A 19,287-nucleotide genomic window follows, 5' to 3' on the forward strand; every position below is an offset into this window, starting at 1 on the left:
TGTTATAGGTTACAGCTTCCCCCTGATTATCATATTAACCTCTCGTTCCATGTGTCTCTCCTCAGGCCGGTGGTGGCTGGTCCGCTCCAGCAGTCTGATGTACGGGAGGTTCCTCCGCCCCCTCTGGACATCGAGGGGGCCCCGGCGTATACTGTGCGAGCCATCAGACTCAAGGCGTCGGGCGAGGGGCCTTCAGTACCTCGTGGAGTGGGAGGGGTACGGTCCGGAGGAGAGATGCTGGGTGCCGGTGGAGGACATCCTGGACCCTTCCTTACTGCAGGAATTTCATCGTCTCCACCCAGATTGCCCTGCGCCTCGTCCTCCGGGTCGTCCCCGAGACCGGTGTCGGCGCGCTGCTTGAGCCGCACGTCAGGGGGGGGTACTTTCACGACTTCCGCCAAAGTTGGTGCCTCTCATTGTTTGGGCGGCGCCCTGACCTTTAGAGAGCTTTTTATATGTCTCTATTTTGGTTTGGTCAGGGTGTGATTTGGGTGAGCATTCTATGTTCATTTTTCTATGTTTTGTATTTCTTTGTTTTGGCCGGGTGTGGTTCTCAATCAGGGACAGCTGTCTATCGTTGTCTCTGATTGGGAACCATACTTACGTAGTATTTTCCCACCTGTGATTTGTATGTATGTTATTTTCTGTTTTGTGTTTCTGCACCTGACAGGACTGTTTCAGTTTCGTTCATTCTCTTTGTTATTTTGTTATAGTGTTCAGTTTAAAATAAAGCATGAACACTTACCACGCTGCGCTTTGGTCCGATTATTCCTCATCCGACGATGACACCCGTTACACATACGTACATCTACAGAAACTTGAAGAATAGTCTTAGTCTCTTCACTATCCTTCCCTCCTCCTTTATGCTAACTAACTTTCAGGATGTCAATTTTGCCTCCTTTTATGGATAAGTTGAAAGAAACATTCTCTCTCTCTTCAGCAAAGAGGGTAAAGCAGTATAAAACACTGGAGCAGGTGTCAAGATATTGACAAGATATATAACTCCATGTGTAGTAAGTCTTACTCATCCTTTAATCTTTTAATTAGGTTTTATGGTGAGGGGGAGGGCAGAGTGTGCTTATTTTAGAATATTTCAGACTAAGGTTGTAGCTGTATTCTATATGCCACTACATGTCTACCTCTGACATGTGTTGGGATCCATGCTTGTATGTGCTGCTCGAGAGTCTATTTTTAAACTGCTTTGATGACTTAGTAAAACAAAAAACACAATTTTAAAAGATTTCCTTTATACCAGTTCAAATAGCAATCTATTACCTTGCTCTCCATCTGCTTCGGGACCGTTCTCTCCATCAGTCAAAATAAAAATGACTAACACAAGAGCCAAGCCACAAAGCATTGAAACATAACTGTGCATGGCAATGATAAAGGCTACAGTAATACAACAAAGAGAAGAAATCCCATTTGTAATAGGTATACATGAGATATAGATAAGACCTAAAACAGATCTATGAACTAGAATTCTGTTAGACCAATATCCTTATTCAAACCATTATTCTAAAATGTCCTGTTTAGTTCCTAAACTTCATAAAAGATTAGAGAGAAAAAAAATGATTGAATTTGTGCCTAATAGCCTCATGTAGAAAAATATTGCTATTAAAAAGGCTTAAACACACTCAATGTAAAAGTCAGTCGAGTTGAAACGGAGTAGTGAAATGGATAATAGTATTCCAAAATATTGCTGATTTGGTTATGTTCTATATCAATGCTAGGTCTAATAATGCAACATCAGCCGTTAGTAACACAGTAGAGTGTTCCATGAACAGTAAAGAAGGCCGTTGTAAGGGTGGTGCTTTTCAGTTATAGTAGTAATAGCGTAATAGCATTTGTAGTGTGCTCACATCTAGAGCCCATAAGAGAATAATTTAGTTTCTCAGTCTCACACTCCGTACAGTGGCTCAGTCTCTTAAAAGTCACGCCCGATTAACAGTGCACGGAGAAAAAGACGATAGGAGGATGGAAAAGGGGGAGAGCGTACGTTCAAAGTCAAAATGATAGTGAGAGTCAGAGGACGCATATGAGGGAATGAGTATTGAGAGCGAGATGAGCTGAACGCATTGCAAAGGGGGAAATATGAAAAATATGATAATGGCTCCGGTTGATAATAGATGTTTATGGGCCATTATTTACTGTTTCTGTATTCATATACGTAGCGAGCCCAATCTCAGTCGGACTTCAGGGAATAACAAATGTCTTCTTCATCTTATCACACATAACAAAACACAGACACACATAGGCCTACATACAAAATCTGAACTCAATCTACACACAAACAAGCACTCACAAATGGGCACACCCTTTTGCCACAAAATCTCATTCAACAAATCCTTTAATTGCTTGATCAATATCCGTAGAGCCATGCAAATTAAGCTAGTAGTCAATAGCGGCTGGGTCAGGTTGAATAACCAAGTAAAGATCACAGACTGACGCAGTCCATCGATCAAAAAGCGTACCACGCTAAAATCCTGTGCCCCTTTCCACCACAAGGCCTGCGGGTCTCACCCTGCACCACTACCACCACAAGGCCTGCGGGTCTCACCCTGCACCACTACCACCACAAGGCCTTCAGGTCTCACCCTGCACCACTACCACCACAAGGCCTGCGGGTCTCACCCTGCACCACTACCACCACAAGGCCTGCGGGTCTCACCCTGCACCACTACCACCACAAGGCCTGCGGGTCTCACCCTGCACCACTACCACCACAAGGCCTTCGGGTCTCACCCTGCACCACTACCACCACAAGGCCTTCGGGTCTCACCCTGCACCACTACCACCACAAGGCCTGCGGGTCTCACCCTGCACCACTACCACCACAAGGCCTGCGGGTCTCACCCTGCACCACTACCACCACAAGGCCTGCGGGTCTCACCCTGCACCACTACCACCACAAGGCCTGCGGGTCTCACCCTGCACCACTACCACCACAAGGCCTGCGGGTCTCACCCTGCACCACTACCACCACAAGGCCTGCGGGTCTCACCCTGCACCACTACCACCACAAGGCCTGCGGGTCTCACCCTGCACCACAAGGCCTGCGGGTCTCACCCTGCACCACTACCACCACAAGGCCTGCGGGTCTCACCCTGCACCACTACCACCACAAGGCCTGCGGGTCTCACCCTGCACCACTACCACCACAAGGCCTGCGGGTCTCACCCTGCACCACTACCACCACAAGGCCTGCGGGTCTCACCCTGCACCACTACCACCACAAGGCCTGCGGGTCTCACCCTGCACCACTACCACCACAAGGCCTTCAGGTCTCACCCTGCACCACTACCACCACAAGGCCTGCGGGTCTCACCCTGCACCACTACCACCACAAGGCCTTCAGGTCTCACCCTGCACCACTACCACCACAAGGCCTGCGGGTCTCACCCTGCACCACTACAAGGCCTTCAGGTCTCACCCTGCACCACTACCACCACAAGGCCTGCGGGTCTCACCCTGCACCACTACCACCACAAGGCCTGCGGGTCTCACCCTGCACCACTACCACCACAAGGCCTTCAGGTCTCACCCTGCACCACTACCACCACAAGGCCTGCGGGTCTCACCCTGCACCACTACCACCACAAGGCCTGCGGGTCTCACCCTGCACCACTACCACCACAAGGCCTTCAGGTCTCACCCTGCACCACTACCACCACAAGGCCTGCGGGTCTCACCCTGCACCACAAGGCCTGCGGGTCTCACCCTGCACCACTACCACCACAAGGCCTGCGGGTCTCACCCTGCACCACTACCACCACAAGGCCTGCGGGTCTCACCCTGCACCACTACCACCACAAGGCCTTCGGGTCTCACCCTGCACCACTACCACCACAAGGCCTTCAGGTCTCACCCTGCACCACTACCACCACAAGGCCTGCGGGTCTCACCCTGCACCACTACCACCACAAGGCCTGCGGGTCTCACCCTGCACCACTACCACCACAAGGCCTGCGGGTCTCACCCTGCACCACTTCCACCACAAACCATCTCCACATTGATATGTTTATGCTGGAGATTACAGTTTTATGGGACACCAAAAATGTGTAAACTTGGAGATGTTGTAGAATTTGAGATGATGTTGTTGACTCATTTTCACAGACGAGCAGAGGAATATCAACACGAGACAAACTCTCATACATACAGTATCCCCAGTGTGTAAACTACAGTGTGTGACTAACACACACACACAGGGATGAGATGGGTTGTGTGGGTAGTTGCTGTAAGACAATGATAGTCTAAAAAAGGTCCATCGGTGTGTCCTACCTTGAGTATTGGCAGCCAAAATGTCATCCCTGCTTCTCAGAAGTAGCATGATGGTGTGGCCTGGGACTCCTCTCTCCCTCTCATAGCCTCAGACTGAGGGAGAGTGAACTGAGATGCACACACATGGAAAAAGACAAGAAAGAGATGCATCACAATAGCCTAATCAAAAACTTTAAAACAGCTCTGTCATTGAACGATAACACAGGAACCTGTTACATCTACAGTCGTGGCCAAAAGTTTTGAGAATGACACAAATATTAATTTTCACAAGTTTGCTGCTTCAGTGTCTTTAGATATTTTTGACAGATGTTACTACGGAATTCTGAAGTATAATAACAAGCATTTCATACGTGTCAAAGGCTTTTATTGACAATTACATGAAGTTGATGCAAAGAGTCAATATTTGCAGTGTTGACCCTTCTTTTTCAAGACCTCTGCAATCCGCCCTGGCATGCTGTCAATTAACTTCTGGGCCACATCCTGACTGATGGCATCCCATTCTTGCATAATCAATGCTTGGAGTTTGTCAGAATTTGTGGGTTTTTGTTTGTCCACCCGCCTCTTGAGGATTGACCACAAGTTCTCAATAAGGTCTGGGGAGTTTCCTGGCCATGGACCCAAAATATCAATGTTTTGTTCCCCGAGACACTTAGTTATCACTTTTGTCTTATGGCAAGGTGCTCCATCATGCTGGAAAAGGCATTGTTCATCACCAAACTGTTCCTGGATGGTTGGGAGAAGTTGCTCTCGGAGGATGTGTTGGTACCATTCTTTATTCATGGCTGTGTTCTTAGGCAAAATTGTGAGTGAGCCCATTCCCTTGGCTGAGAAGCAACCCCACACATGAATGGTCTCAGGATGCTTTACTGTTGGCATGACACAGGACTGATGGTAGCACTCATCTTGTCTTCTCCGGACAAGCTTTTTTCCGGATGCCCCAAACAATCGGAAAGGGGATTCATCAGAGAAAATTATTTTACCCCAGTCCTCAGCAGTCCAATCCCTGTACCTTTTGCAGAATATCAGTCTGTCCCTGATGTTTTTCCTGGAGAGAAGTGGCGTCTTTGCTGCCCTTCTTGACACCAGGCCATCCTCCAAAAGTCTTCGCCTCACTGTGCGTGCAGATGCACTCACACCTGCCTGCTGCCATTCCTGAGCAAGCTCTGTACTGGAGGTGCCCCGATTCCACAGCTGAATCAACTTTAGGAGACGGTCCTGGCGCTTGCTGGACTTTCTTGGGCGCCCTGAAGCCTTCTTCACAACAATTGAACCGCTCTCCTTGAAGTTCTTGATGATCCGATAAATGGTTGATTTAGGTGCAATCTTACTGGCAGCAATATCCTTGCCTGTGAAGCCCTTTTTGTGCAAAGCAATAATGACGGCACATGTTTCCTTGCAGGTAGCCATGTTTGACAGAGGAAGAACAATGATTCCAAGCACCACCCTCCTTTTGAAGCTTCCAGTCTGTTATTCGAACTCAATCAGCATGACAGAGTGATCTCCAGCCTTGTACTCGTCAACACTCACACCTGTGTTAATGAGAGAATCACTGACATGATATCAGCTGGTCCTTTTGTAGCAGGGCTGAAATGGAGTGGAAATGTTTTTGGGGATTCAGTTCATTTGCATGGCAACGAGGGACTTTGCAATACATTGCAATTCATCTGATCACTCTTCATAACATTCTGGAGTATATGCAAATTGCCATAATACAAACTGAGGCAGCAGACTTTGTGAAAATTAATATTTGTGTCATTCTCAAAACTTTTGGCCACGACTGTACAAACCAAGTAGCATTGAAGTATGTATTACATTGTGACAGTTCATTTACATTTTGATGGCTATGATGATACTGTGCATGCAGGCCTGAATATCCAAAGAGCATGTGTAAATGGAAGGAAAAAGACTCAACACATCAATAAGGTATGAGACACATCAGATAATATGAGCCATATTTTTGGTCTTGGATTTTATTTCATACTACATTGATGTCTTGATATAATCGTGTACATAGGTCTTTGAGATGGGTTCGCAAGAGCTAGCCTAAGGATGGCCAAAGGGGGCTTACAGCTTCCCACTCTTCTCTATTCTCAGATCAAAATAACTTCACAAATGCAAAATATACACTTACTGTACACTGTTTAAAGTGGTTTTAATGCAGTTGCAGTCGACAGTAATTTTCAGTTACAACACTATTCTGACGCCCGTTTTCCGTTACACACAGGTGTTCGGAGACACTTCGATAGCTAATTAAAACAGGTGGTCGCCTCTGTCTTCCGTAAACAAGGGCTGTAACATGGAAATATGGCTGCCCTAACCCTATACATTTAAATGTTTTATTCATTTAGCAGACGCTCCTGTGTACAGAGATTTGCAGAACCCATTAAGGTTAAGTGCCTTGCTCAAAGGTCACATTGACATATTTCTCACCTAGTCGGCTCAGGGATTTGAACCAGCAACCTTTCGGTTATTGGCCCAACACTCTAAACCACAAGGCTACCTGCCACCCCTGTAAAGGTGTGTAGTAACTATTTTTTGATGTATTAGTATTCTTTCTCACTGATGTGAAAGTTAAGTTCTAAATGTTTCCAAAACCGTATGGCAAGCGAGGCATAGTGACGTTCAGACAAGGCTTCAGGACAGCGTCGGAGCCTTTGTCTTGGGCGGCAGACAGGTTTATGTACAGACGGTATACAGTGCCTTCAGAAAGTATTCACCTGACTTTTTTCACATTTTGCTGTGTTACAAAGTGGGATTAAATTAATTGTAATTGTTTGTCAATGATCTACACAAAATACTGTAGTCATAGTGGAGAAAACATTACCAACATTTGTAAAAAAAACAACAAAAAAAACATGTATGAAACATAAAAAACGTTATACAGTGGGGAGAACAAGTATTTGATACACTGCCGATTTTGCAGGTTTTCCTACTTACAAAGCATGTAAAGGTCTGTAATTTTTATCATAGGTACACTTAAACTGAGTCTAAAACTAAAATCAGAATCTAAAACTAAAATCCAGAAAATACCATTGTATGATTTTTAAGTAATTAATTTGCATTTTATTGCATGACATAAGTATTTGATCACCTACCAACCAGTAAGAATTCCGGCTCTCACAGACCTGTTAGTTTTTCTTTAAGAAGCCCTCCTGTTCTCCACTCATTACCTGTATTAACTGCACCTGTTTGAACTCGTTACCTGTATAAAAGACACCTGTCCACACACTCAATCAAACAGACTCCAACCTCTCCACAATGGCCAAGACCAGAGAGCTGTGTGATTTTATCAGGGATAAAATTGTAGACCTGCACAAGGCTGGGATGGGCTACAGGACAATAGGCAAGCAGCTTGGTGAGAAGGCAACAACTGTTGGCGCAATTATTAGAAAATGGAAGAAGCTCAAGATGACGGTCAATCACCCTCGGTCTGGGGCTCCATCTCACCTCGTGGGGCATCAATGATCATGAGGAAGGTGAGGGATCAGCCCAGAACTACACGGCAGGACCTGGTCAATGACCTGAAGAGAGCTGGGACCACAGTCTCAAAGAAAACCATTAGTAACACACTACGCCGTCATGGATAAAAATCCTGCAGCGCACGCAAGGTCCCCCTGCTCAAGCCAGCGCATGTCCAGGCCCGTCTGAAGTTTGCCAATGACCATCTGGATGATCCAGGAATGGGAATGGAGGAATGGGAGAAGGTCATGTGGTCTGATGAGACAAAAATAGAGCTTGTTGGTCTAAACTCCACTCGCCGTGTTTGGAGGAAGAAGAAGGATGAGTACAACCCCAAGAACACCATCCCAACTGTGAAGCATGGAGGTGGAAACATCATTCTTTGGGGATGCTTTTCTGCAAAGGGGACAGGACGACTGCACCGTATTGAGGGGAGGATGGATGGGGCCATGTATCGCGAGATCTTGGCCAACAACCTCTTTCCCTCAGTAAGAGCATTGAAGATGGGTCGTGACTGGGTCTTCCAGCATGACAACGACCCGAAACACACAGCCAGGGCAACTAAGGAGTGGCTCCGTAAGAAACATCAAGGTCCTGGAGTGGCCTAGCCAGTCTCCAGACCTGAACCCAATAGAAAATCTTTGGAGGGAGCTGAAAGTCCGTATTGCCCAGCGACAGCCCCGAAACCTGAATGATCTGGAGAAGGTCTGTATGGAGGAGTGGGCCAAAATCCCTGCTGCAGTGTGTGCAAACCTGGTCAAGAACTACAGGAAACGTATGATCTCTGTAATTGCAAACAAAGGTTTCTGTACCAAATATTAAGTTCTGCTTTTCTGATGTGTCAAATACTTATGTCATGCAATAAAATGCAAATTAATTACTTAAAAATCATACAACATTTTTTTACATGTTAGAATCGCCTTTTGTCAGCAATTACAGCTGTGAGTCTATCTGGGTAAATATGCCTGTCACTATTCATTTCAAAATTGTTCAAGCTCTTTCAAATTGGTTATTGATCACTGCTAGATTTTCAAGCAGATTTACAATGCCTTCGGAAAGTATTCAGACCCACTGACTTTCTCCACATTTTGTTACGTTACAGCCTTATTCTAAAATTGATTAAATCGTTTTTTCCCCTCATCAATCTACACACAATACCCCATAATGACAAAGCATTTTGTCATGACATTTCTGCAATTTTATAAAAAATTAGAAACTTAAATATTCCGTAAGTATTCAGACCATTTACTCAGTACTTTGTTGAAGCACCTTTGGCATCGATTACAGCCTTGATTCTTCTTGGGTATAAAACTTGTCACACCTGTATTTGGGGAGTTTGTCCCATTCTTCTCTGCAGATCCTCTCAACCTCTATCAGGTTGGATGGGGAGTGTCGCTGCACAGCTGTTTTCAGGTCTCTACAGAGATGTTTGATCGGGTGCAAGTCCAGTCTCTGGCTGGGCCACTCAAGGACATTCAGAGACTTGTCCCAAAGCCACTCCTGTGTTGTCTTGGCTGTGTGCTTAGGATCATTGTCCTTCGCCCCAGTCTGAGGTCCTGAGCGCTCTGGAGCAGGTTTTCGTCAAGGATCTCTCTGTACTTTGCTCCGTTCATCTTTCCCTCGATCCTGACTAGTGTCCCAGTCCCTGCCACTGTAAAACATCCACACAGCATGATGCTGCCACCATGCTTCATTGTAGGGATGGTGCCAGGTTTCCTCCAGACGTGACGCTTGGCATTCAGGCCAAAGAGTTCAATCTTGGTTTCATCAGACCAGAGAATCTCGTTTCTCATGGTCTCAGAGTCCTTTAAGTGCCTTTTGGCAAACACCAAGTGGGCTGCCATGTGCTTTCTACTGAGGAGTGGCTTCTGTCTGGCCACTCTACCATAAAGGCCTGATTGGTGGAGTGCTGCAGAGATGATTGTCCTTCTGGAAGGTGCTCCCATCTCTCCTGTAGCTCTGTCAGTGACCATTGGGTTCTTGGTCACCTCCCTGACCAAGGCCCTTCTCCCCCGATTGCTCAGTTTGGCCAGGCAGCCAGCTCTAGGAAGAGTCTTGGTGGTTTCAAACTTCTTTGGAACCATCTGTTGGTCACAGATACCTTAAAAAAGGTAGGGGCGTGGATCAGAAAACTAGTCAGTATCTAGTGTGACCACCATTTGCCTCATGCAGTGTGACATCTCTTTCGCATAGAATTTATCAGGTTGTTGATTGTGGCCTTTGGAATGTTGTCCCACTCCTTTTCAATGGCTGTTAGAAGTTGCTGGATATTGGAGGGAATTGGAACATGCTGTCATACACATCGATCCAGAGCATCCCAAACATGCTCAATGGATGACATGTCTGGTAAGCAGGCCATTGACGAACTTTGCCATTTTCAGCTTCCAGGAATTGTGTACAGATCCTTGAAACATGGGGCCGTGCATTATTCCGCTTAAACATGGGGTGAATGGCTCAGGATCTCGTCACAGTATCTCTGTGCATTCAAATTGCCATCGACAAAATTGTGTTCATTGTCCGTAGCTTATACGGCCCATACCCTAACGCCACCATGGGGCACTCTGTTCACAACACTGATATCAGCAAACCGCTCACCCACACAACGCCATACATGCAGTCTGCCATCTGCCCAGTACAGGTGAAACCGGGATTCATCCATGAAGAGCACATTTCTCCAGTGTGCCAGTGACCATTGGAGAGCATTTGCCCCTGAAGTCGATTACGACGGCGAACTGCAGTCAGGTCAAGACTATGGTGAGGACGACGAGCACGCAGATGAGCATCCCTGAGATGGTTTCTGACAGTTTCTGCAGAAATTATTCGGTTGTGCAAACCCACAGTTTCATCAGCTGTCCGGGTGGCTGGCCTCAGACAATCCCGCAGGTGAAGAAGCCAGATGTGGAGGTCCTGGGCTGGTGTGGTTAAACGTGGTCTGCGAATGTGAGGCCGTTTGTACGTACTGCCAAATTCTCCAAAAAGACGTTGGAGGCGGCTTATGGTAGAGAAATTGACATTAAATTCTCTAGCAACAGCTCTGGTGGACATTTCTGCAGTCAGCATGGCAATTGCAAGCTCCCTCAAAACGTGAGACATCTTTGGCATTGTGTTGTGTGACAAAACTGCACATTTTAATGTGGCCTTTTATTGTCTGTAGCACAAGGTGCACCTGTGTAATGATCATGCTGTTTAATCAGCTTCTTGATATGCCACACCTCTCAGGTGGATGGATTATCTTGGCAAAGGAGAAATGTTCACTAACAGGGATGTAATCAAATTTCTGCACAACATTTTAGACTCAAACCCAGAATCTCTAGTGACACAGCTAGCGCTGCGATGCAGTGCTTTAGACCACTGCATGACTCGGGAGGCCCGACTGAGGGACCTTAGAGATAATTGTATGTGTAGGGTACAGAGATAAGGTAGTCATTCAAAAATAATACTATTTTTGAACGCAGAGTGAGTCCATGCAACTTATTATGTGACCTGTTAAGCACATTTTCACTCCTGAACTTATTTAGGCTTGCCATAACAAAGGGTACTTATTGACGCAAGACATTTCAGCTTTTCATTTTAAATTAATTTGTAAACATTTCGAAAAACATAATTCCACTTTGACATTATGGGGTATTGTGTGCAGGCCAGTGACAAAACAATCTCAATTTAATCAATTTTAAATTCAGGCGTAACACAACAAAATGTGTGAAAAGTCAAGGGGTGTGTACTTTCTGGAGGCACTGTACGTTTAACATGACCGTCTATGAACGGGCTAGAAATAGGCCTACAGTATTTTTAGCATTATGAAAAAGGAATCCATTAAATGATGGATGGGGTGGAGTCAATGGCTTACTAGGCTACTGCTACAAATGTTCATGTCATGTCAAAACAAGGTTATTTTAAGCATCTAGTCCTATGTGGTAACATTACAAAATAATACTGAGAAGGTTATTCACGCCCCCTGCCCCCCCCAAAAAACAAAACGTTAAATATTATACATTACAGCCTTATTCTAAAATGCATTAAATAAAAAAATGTCCTCAATCTACACACAATACCCCATAATGACAAAACAAAAACATTATTATTATATATATTTTTTTAAATACTTCAGGTGCATCCTGTTTCTATTGATCATCCTTGAGATGTTTCTGCAACTTGATTGGAGACCACCTGTGGTAAATTAAATTGATTGGACATGATTTGGAAAGGCACACACCTCCCTCTGTTGACAAAGCATGTCAGAGCAAAAACCAAGCCATGAGGTCGAAGGAATTGTCTGTCGAGCTCTGAGACAGGATTGTGTCGAGGCACAGATCTGGGGAAGGGTACCAAAAAATGTCTGCAGAATTAAAAGGTACCCAAGAACACAGTGGCCTCCATCATTCTTAAATGGAAGAAGTTTGGAACCATCAAGACTATTCCAAACTGAGCCATCGGGGGAGAAGGGCCTTGGTCAGGGAGGTGACAAAGAACCCGATGGTCACTCTGACAGAGCTCCAGATTCTCTGTGGAGATGGGAGAATCTTCCAGAAGGACAACCATCTTTGCAGCACTCCACCAATCAGGCCTTTATGGTAGAGTGGCCAGACGGAAGCCACTCTTCAGTAAACGGCACATGGCAGCCCGCTTGGTGTTTGCCAAAAGGCACCTAAAGACTCTCAGACCATGAGAAACAATATTCTCTGATCTGATGAAACCAAGATTGAACTCTTTGGCCTGAATGCCAAGCGTCATGTCTGGAGGAAACCTGGCACCATCCTTATGGTGAAGCATGGTGGTGGCAGCATCATACTGCGGGGATGTTTTTATGTGCCAGGGACTGGGAAACTAGTCAGGAACGAGGGAAAGATGAACGGAGCAAAGTACAGAGAGATCCTTGATGAAAACCTGCTCCAGAGCTCTGACAACCTCAGACTAGGGCAAAGGTTCACCAACCAACAGGACTACAACCCTAAGCACACAGCCAAGACAACGCAGGTGTGGCTTCGGGACAAGTCTCTGAATGTTCTTGAGTGGCTCAGCCAGAGCCCAGACTTGAACCCGACGGAACATCTCTGTAGTGACCTGAAAAGAGCTGTGCAGTGAGGATCTGCAGAGAAGAATGGGAGAAACTCCCCAAATACAAGTGTGCCAAGCTTGTAGCGCCATACCCAAGAAGACTCGAGGCTGTAATCACTGGTTTTTCAACAAAGTACTGAGTAAATAAATTTTGAATAAGGCTGTAACGTAACAAAATGTGGAAAAAGTCAAGGGGTCTGAATACTTTCCGAAGGCACTGTATGTGGGAACATTACAAAATATTACTGAGTAGGCTACCCCTCCCAAGACTATGGAGTCTTGGCTCATCTGACATGTTTTCAATTATCAGAGAGTAGGGATGTCATTTTACTCATGGAACATGGTAAAACTAGGCTATAAAACACTGTACATGGCACTGACCCTGGTCTGACCCTGGTTGTAAAGGTTAGACAACAACCTTTCCAAATGTACCATGCCCTTCTGAAGTTTAGAATGTACTGCTCTCCTGTTTTTTTTTATGTGTAATTGACAAGGATTTCAAGTTTAGTTTATCTCCCTCCTGTCCGGCCTACTCTATAGCTTTTTCAGTGTTAAATTGAGAATATTAATCAACACATATTGGCCTCGACACCTCATGAGATGGGGCGTTTATTAACGAATTTGGCAGAGCATGAACGGTGTGGAGAGATTCAAAATGAACCTTCCTTTGATTTATCTCCTCGCTAAACCCTAATCCTTTCTATCAGTTGATTGAGAATGTGGTCGGATATTCGCGCCTCAAAACACTCAGTGGTTTCAGGGAAAACGGCATGAGCGCTAAATCCTCGTTGGGTCACAGTGTAAAGCCATGTTCAATGTAATTGCTCTCCAAAGCTCTACCTTTCTTATTTTACCCCTTTTCTGCGATGCCGTATTTGTTGCTATAGAGTTTCCATCTGACTGCAGCGGATCAGTTATTGATGAACAAGGAATAGGGAGGATGGGAGAGGTTAGGAACACATAAATGGATGTGCAACCACACACACATGGTGAATTTGGCAATAGGCTTCAGAGGTCCTAAATGTGATTCATGGGAACTTCGAGAAAGGCATGTGCTTTCTTGCTGGGTCAGACAGACAGTGAATGAGAGCTTCCATTAGAACACTAGGCTCTTTATACCTAGTGTAGGTCCAAATTCCAGCAGGCACTCTGATTGGTGCTTGCACACAACCGCACCTGACGCTTCTCTAAACTGACGAGGCCAACAAGTGATGCTGTTTCCCTTCAATTATGTATTTTACACAAATGTACTGTATGTACTAAATTGTCTCCATTCCCCCTTAGTACAGCAGGAGTGTAATGAATAACTTCTATTAATCCTAATTATACCCATGCATATCTCAAAATACCCTACAAGCAATTTCTCAATGAATGAAAGTGGATTTGTCTGTTCAAGGGCATGTTGCATAGGCCATACTTTAGGTAAATAAATGATTAATTAAATACGCTGATAAATAATGAACTATGTCTCTAGGGAAACAGATTGTAAGTTCTATATTTAATAGATTGATAGGCCTCACACAGACACATGCTGTAAACAACACAATCACAGTGACATACACTTAACACATAAACCAAGAGGGTGACCCTAAATGTAAACGTCAGAGAAAAATAATAGAGAAAGCTACCATCCAGCCACCATTTCTACCCATTAATACACACAAAATGGCATAAAGGGTGTACCACTTTCCTGTAGTTATATCCTCCCTTACGTCGTTGTATCAATACGACTCTTCTTAATCAGCTATGATGAATTATTAAACAGACTTTTTATAGCAGATCATGACCCATATTCTCCAGTCTTGGAGTGAATAAACTGCCAATAAATAGTCTCCTTGCCCTATATACTGTAGTTCCCTCCAATCACCAAGCCCAGGGTCTGATCCACAGATGCATTCAGTGGGTTGAATGAGAGGGAGACTGACAGATTACTCTAAGTTTGAAATGGTTTCATAATCTTAGGGAAGAAGTAGGCCTAAAACATGGGTTAGGCCCTGTCTGTGTTAGACAGCATAGCGAGTGACAAAGAATACGGGTGGTTGAACGGAGATTATGAATGTTCACAGCCCCTGCTGTCTCCTGGCCTTGCTATTGAGTCAGCAATGGCTGCAGCACATGAAATGTAGAAGATGCAGGACAACATTGTCTTTTTGATGGTGGAGATCATATGCAAACTTCTATGTTTTAGGATGAAACTCCAGCGTATTCAAATGGTTACTTAGGTTAAACAATTTCAGAACGCATCCTGAATAATTCACGTCCAGTGGACCTGCAGTGCCAAATGGCATTTTAGAATATGTCAATTTATGGAAATAATAATATGCCATTTAGTAGAAACTTTTATCTAAAGCGACTTAGTCACGCATGCAAACATTTTACATACGGGTGGTCCCGGGGATCCAACTCACAGTCCTGGCGTTGCAAAGCCCCATGCTCTACCAACTGAGCTACAGAGGACCTGAATAAATTCAGGATATGCACAGACCACAGAAAGTCAACACAACATGTGGAATTGAAGCCCAAGAGGATCAGTCCAACCATTTCAGGGACAACCACAATCTAAGGGATGGGTGGGCCCATACAAACACATAAAACGTTAACATATACTGTAACACTAGTAAAAACCATTGTATTCAATTCTATCAGTTTAATGATAATCAACTTTCTACCCATTGTGGTTGTTTTTTCCTTTTAGGAGACCCACAAGAATCTTGTGGTTGAGCCCATAGTTACACATTGGCCAACCATCTAGCCCCATTGCGATGTTACTGACAGGTATGACAGACTACATGGGCTTAAGGGCCCATCTGCAGGTAGACTCTTACAGTCACATTTAGGGTCAAAATAGAGCGCACCATGGATAATGGCAAGCATTGCAAGACCAAGTCCTAGGTGGATTTGACGCGTATGGACCTGTGACCTTGACCAATTCTCAGCACACAGAATAAATCCAAACCCTGTCAGCCAAATGATAGGAAAGTGAATTAGAGAAAAGGGGTCAAACACACAGGACATATGATGGATGGACAGGCGAGTGTGTTGCAGCAGACACACTGAGCTGAGGCTCTCAACTCAAAGCGGAAACAGACAACAAAGAAAAGTGCATAATACTGTACGTTGCGACACATTGACGTTTTCCTTTGAAATAATGATGTATTCACCGGATAAGCTGCAGGGAGAGGTAGGCGGAAAGGGCAATGGACTCACTCTCGCTCTCTTACAGTGACACACACACACACACACTACATTAACCGAAGTGTCTAGAACTGCATTGGAGAGTGGGTGGGGAGAAGATTTAAAGAGTAGAGTACAGATATAGGCAAAGAAATAGAAGCTTGTTTATGAGGTGTGGAGATGGGTCATTCCACCAATAAAGTGCCTTTTTGGTTCACGTAACAAGTTGACTTTAAAATGAGGGAAATTGGAAACATAAATCATGAGAAATAAATAATAATCTTCAGAAATTACTGTCCAAGCAACAAAATAACTACAGCTTTACAATGATGATGAAAACGTGGGGAAATGTATTGAATTGAACAGATATATAGAATTGTCCGCGTGGTCTATATTAAAGGGTACTTCATTTAATATAACAGGCTTTTAAAATGCAATATTGGTGCACAATTGAAGGTGTCAAAGGGACTCAAAGGGCACTATTTGTGGAACGACCCAGAAACAGATTATGTAACCTAAATGTATAGAAAGACTGTGATGAGATCAGAGTTTTTGATTTTATGGACAGACTAACATCTATAAGACCTCAAACAAGGTATTAAAGGCTCAAGGAAAACATCTATAGATATAGTAGATTTTAGGGGAAATTACTGATCTTCGATAATCCACCATTCAACTCGATCAATATCCACCTCTCTGTATCACACACACCGACACACTGTGGTGCAATGCTATGTATGAAAGACTTGGAATATTTATGTTAACATCCACATTGAACGACAAAGTGTGTGCACACATACCATTAATCAATGACAACAAAATGAAGAGCAAGAGAGATAGTTTGTGTGTAAGAGACACTGTACTCACCAAATTAACCCTTAATACTGAGTGATTCTAAATGTAATTGTGTTTGTAGATAGGAGAAATTGTAACAATCACAAATATATCACTAGAAGATAAAAGATGCTGAGTCCTTAATCCTTGATAGTAAAATCCCATTAAAATTCATTAGTAGAAAAAAAGTATTAAAATCAGCTTTAGTCCATTTGGAAAAAAACACCAAAAAGTCCTGAATTTCAATTAACAGTTAATTAGAGGCTTTCATTTGGAGTCCAATCCGAGACAGAGTAATTCCTCAGGAAAACAGCTACATCCAGAATGCATTTATCATTGTGAGGAATATGTTTTTAAATCCCATTCCCCAATATCTTCATATAATGTAGAGAATCATAACATTCTCCATCAAGAACAAAAGGAAATATAAAGAGAGGTGGAGAGAGAATGAATTGTGGTTTGCTCTACTTATCTATGTATATGTCTATTGCTGTGTTTAATACACAGTCTTTCCCTCTCTCACTCTCTCTTTCCCTCTCTCACTCTCTCTTTCCCTCTCTCACCCTCTCTGTCCCTCTCACACCAAAAAGTCTACGTTTTTTGGTTAGCTCGCAATAAACCAGTTCCCTACAACCTTTTCACCACCCTGTCAACACTTTCCTTCTATTGCTAAACATTGTTCCAAAATAATTACACTAAATCACCTGCCCCTTAAAATATATCACAGTAGTCCCAGTAATAACTTACAAAAATGATTCCCCATATAAGTAAACATAACTCTCAAATTATATCAGAAAAAAGAAATGACCCTCTAATGTATAGAACATTAGGATAAGTGAATCATTTTCTGATGGCAAATTAAAAAGATGGAGCAACAAATAAAGAAATGATTGGATAATTAAAAGTGTGGGGGTGTAGGTGGAAAACAACGATGGGATAGAGATGAATGGCGCTTAAAATGAGTGACAGATGAGAAAAGCATGAAAAAAAAAGATCCTCTGAAAGGGAAAGAATTGCAGCAAGGGTTTTAGTCCATTATCTTGGAGTGCTTGTGTGTCAGAGGGAGTGAGAGTGACAGGAGAGGGGCTGGGGGGAGGGAGATGCACACACAGGTGACACACCAGTAGAATGAGAAACAAGTGAGTATTAAGCGCAGATCTACAGATAATGTTTGACAGTCTTCATCAGACAGCAGTGGTTTCATAAGAGGTGCAGGATGAGATGGGAACAGTATACTATACTGGTTTATTTATTTTTTGCTAGATATGGAGTTTGCCTTGGGACCTTGCATTAGTCTCCTCCTGTGTGTGAGTAAAATGATTCAATATAAGGAAACGGAGGCAGTTACCCATTTAATGGGAGAAGAAGAGACTGTTGTGCAATACTGTGAGAGAAAATGTGCTCCTCTGAGAAGAGAGGAAGGCGTTGCAGGATGAATCACTGTGGTTTTGATGGAGGTCAAAAGCAAAAAGGTGATGTTTGGGATGGAGAGAAAGAGCATAGGGGGATGGCATGTCATGAAAACAAGTACCAGCTGAATGATTTGATGAAAGAACCATTCCTCTACCAAGCCATACTGTGGATTAACGTGTGTGTGTGTGTGTGTGTGTGTTATGTGGATGCGTAACACACACAAACAGATTGAGACGGACACTAAACACTAAGAGACCTACCTATAAATATAAATAAGAATCCCCAAAATAGAGATGCAAAGGATTGTGGGAGAAGAAGAGGTACAAAATAGGAAAAGGTAAAAACATGAAAAAGGTAAAATAGTGTCATCAACCAGCTTGTCTTTTCTGGTGGAAAAATCTGGATAATTGAAACACTGGTGGATTCAAAAACTAGTCAAAGTTATGGGGTGGACAGTGAGTGGAGAAATGGGGGGAGGAGGAGCGTGGGTGACAGGGGAAAGATTGGGAGTTATAGGAATGGTAAGGGAAGGGAGAATGGATAAGGAAATTAAAAAAGGAAAAAAAATCTCTTTCCTTCCTTTTCTCGTTCATAAATAGAAGAAATTGTAGACCAGGTAAATGGAGAAATAGATGAGGAGGCAGAGGACGGAGAGAGCAAGCAAATGAAAAGATAAAGCACCTCCCAGCAAGGCGATGAGGAAGAAGAAGAACAAAGAACGAAAGAAAAAAACAAATACTCCAGTAGCCTCCGTTTTTTTCTTGTCTCTATGTGGAAGGGGGGAATGGCAGTTGCCAGTTATTCCCCCTCCCAGCTTATCTTCTTTCTTCTTTCAACAAAACAAGCCTCCCCATCCAGATGAAAACATGTTCTTTTCCTCTAGCTCTGGTCTAGTACATACCACTCACACAGGTTAGACATGTTGCAGAGGCTCATCAATATTGCTTACTGAAAAGACAAGTATTGCCTGCCTTACTGAACTGAAAATGCTATCTGTCCCCTCTCCCACCCATCCCTGAGAAATCTGGGTGGGAGGGAGGAGGGTCCTCTCGCAGCATTAGTATGCATTGAGAG

The 19,287-nt window shown here is 43.9% G+C and overlaps 1 protein-coding gene across 2 annotated transcripts in view; it reads right to left on the reverse strand.

Moving 5' to 3' along the window:
- Window positions 1-19,287, reverse strand: part of LOC139534453 (glutamate receptor ionotropic, NMDA 2B-like) — a 104,000-nt gene extending 84,713 nt beyond the window's left edge. The window contains exons 1-2 of one of the 2 annotated variants that reach the window (XM_071333656.1): window positions 18,474-19,287; window positions 4,279-4,386 (exon numbers count right to left, since the gene is read on the reverse strand). In XM_071333656.1, the coding sequence (XP_071189757.1) occupies window positions 4,279-4,305 (27 nt within the window). In that variant the 5' untranslated portion in view covers window positions 4,306-4,386; window positions 18,474-19,287. Of the gene's footprint in view, window positions 1-4,278; window positions 4,387-16,833 lie in introns of both variants that reach the window. The other variant, XM_071333732.1, reaches the window with a different exon arrangement.

The sequence above is a fragment of the Salvelinus alpinus genome, chromosome 1, assembly GCF_045679555.1.
Source record: "Salvelinus alpinus chromosome 1, SLU_Salpinus.1, whole genome shotgun sequence".
In the NCBI taxonomy this organism is placed as follows: domain Eukaryota; kingdom Metazoa; phylum Chordata; class Actinopteri; order Salmoniformes; family Salmonidae; genus Salvelinus; species Salvelinus alpinus.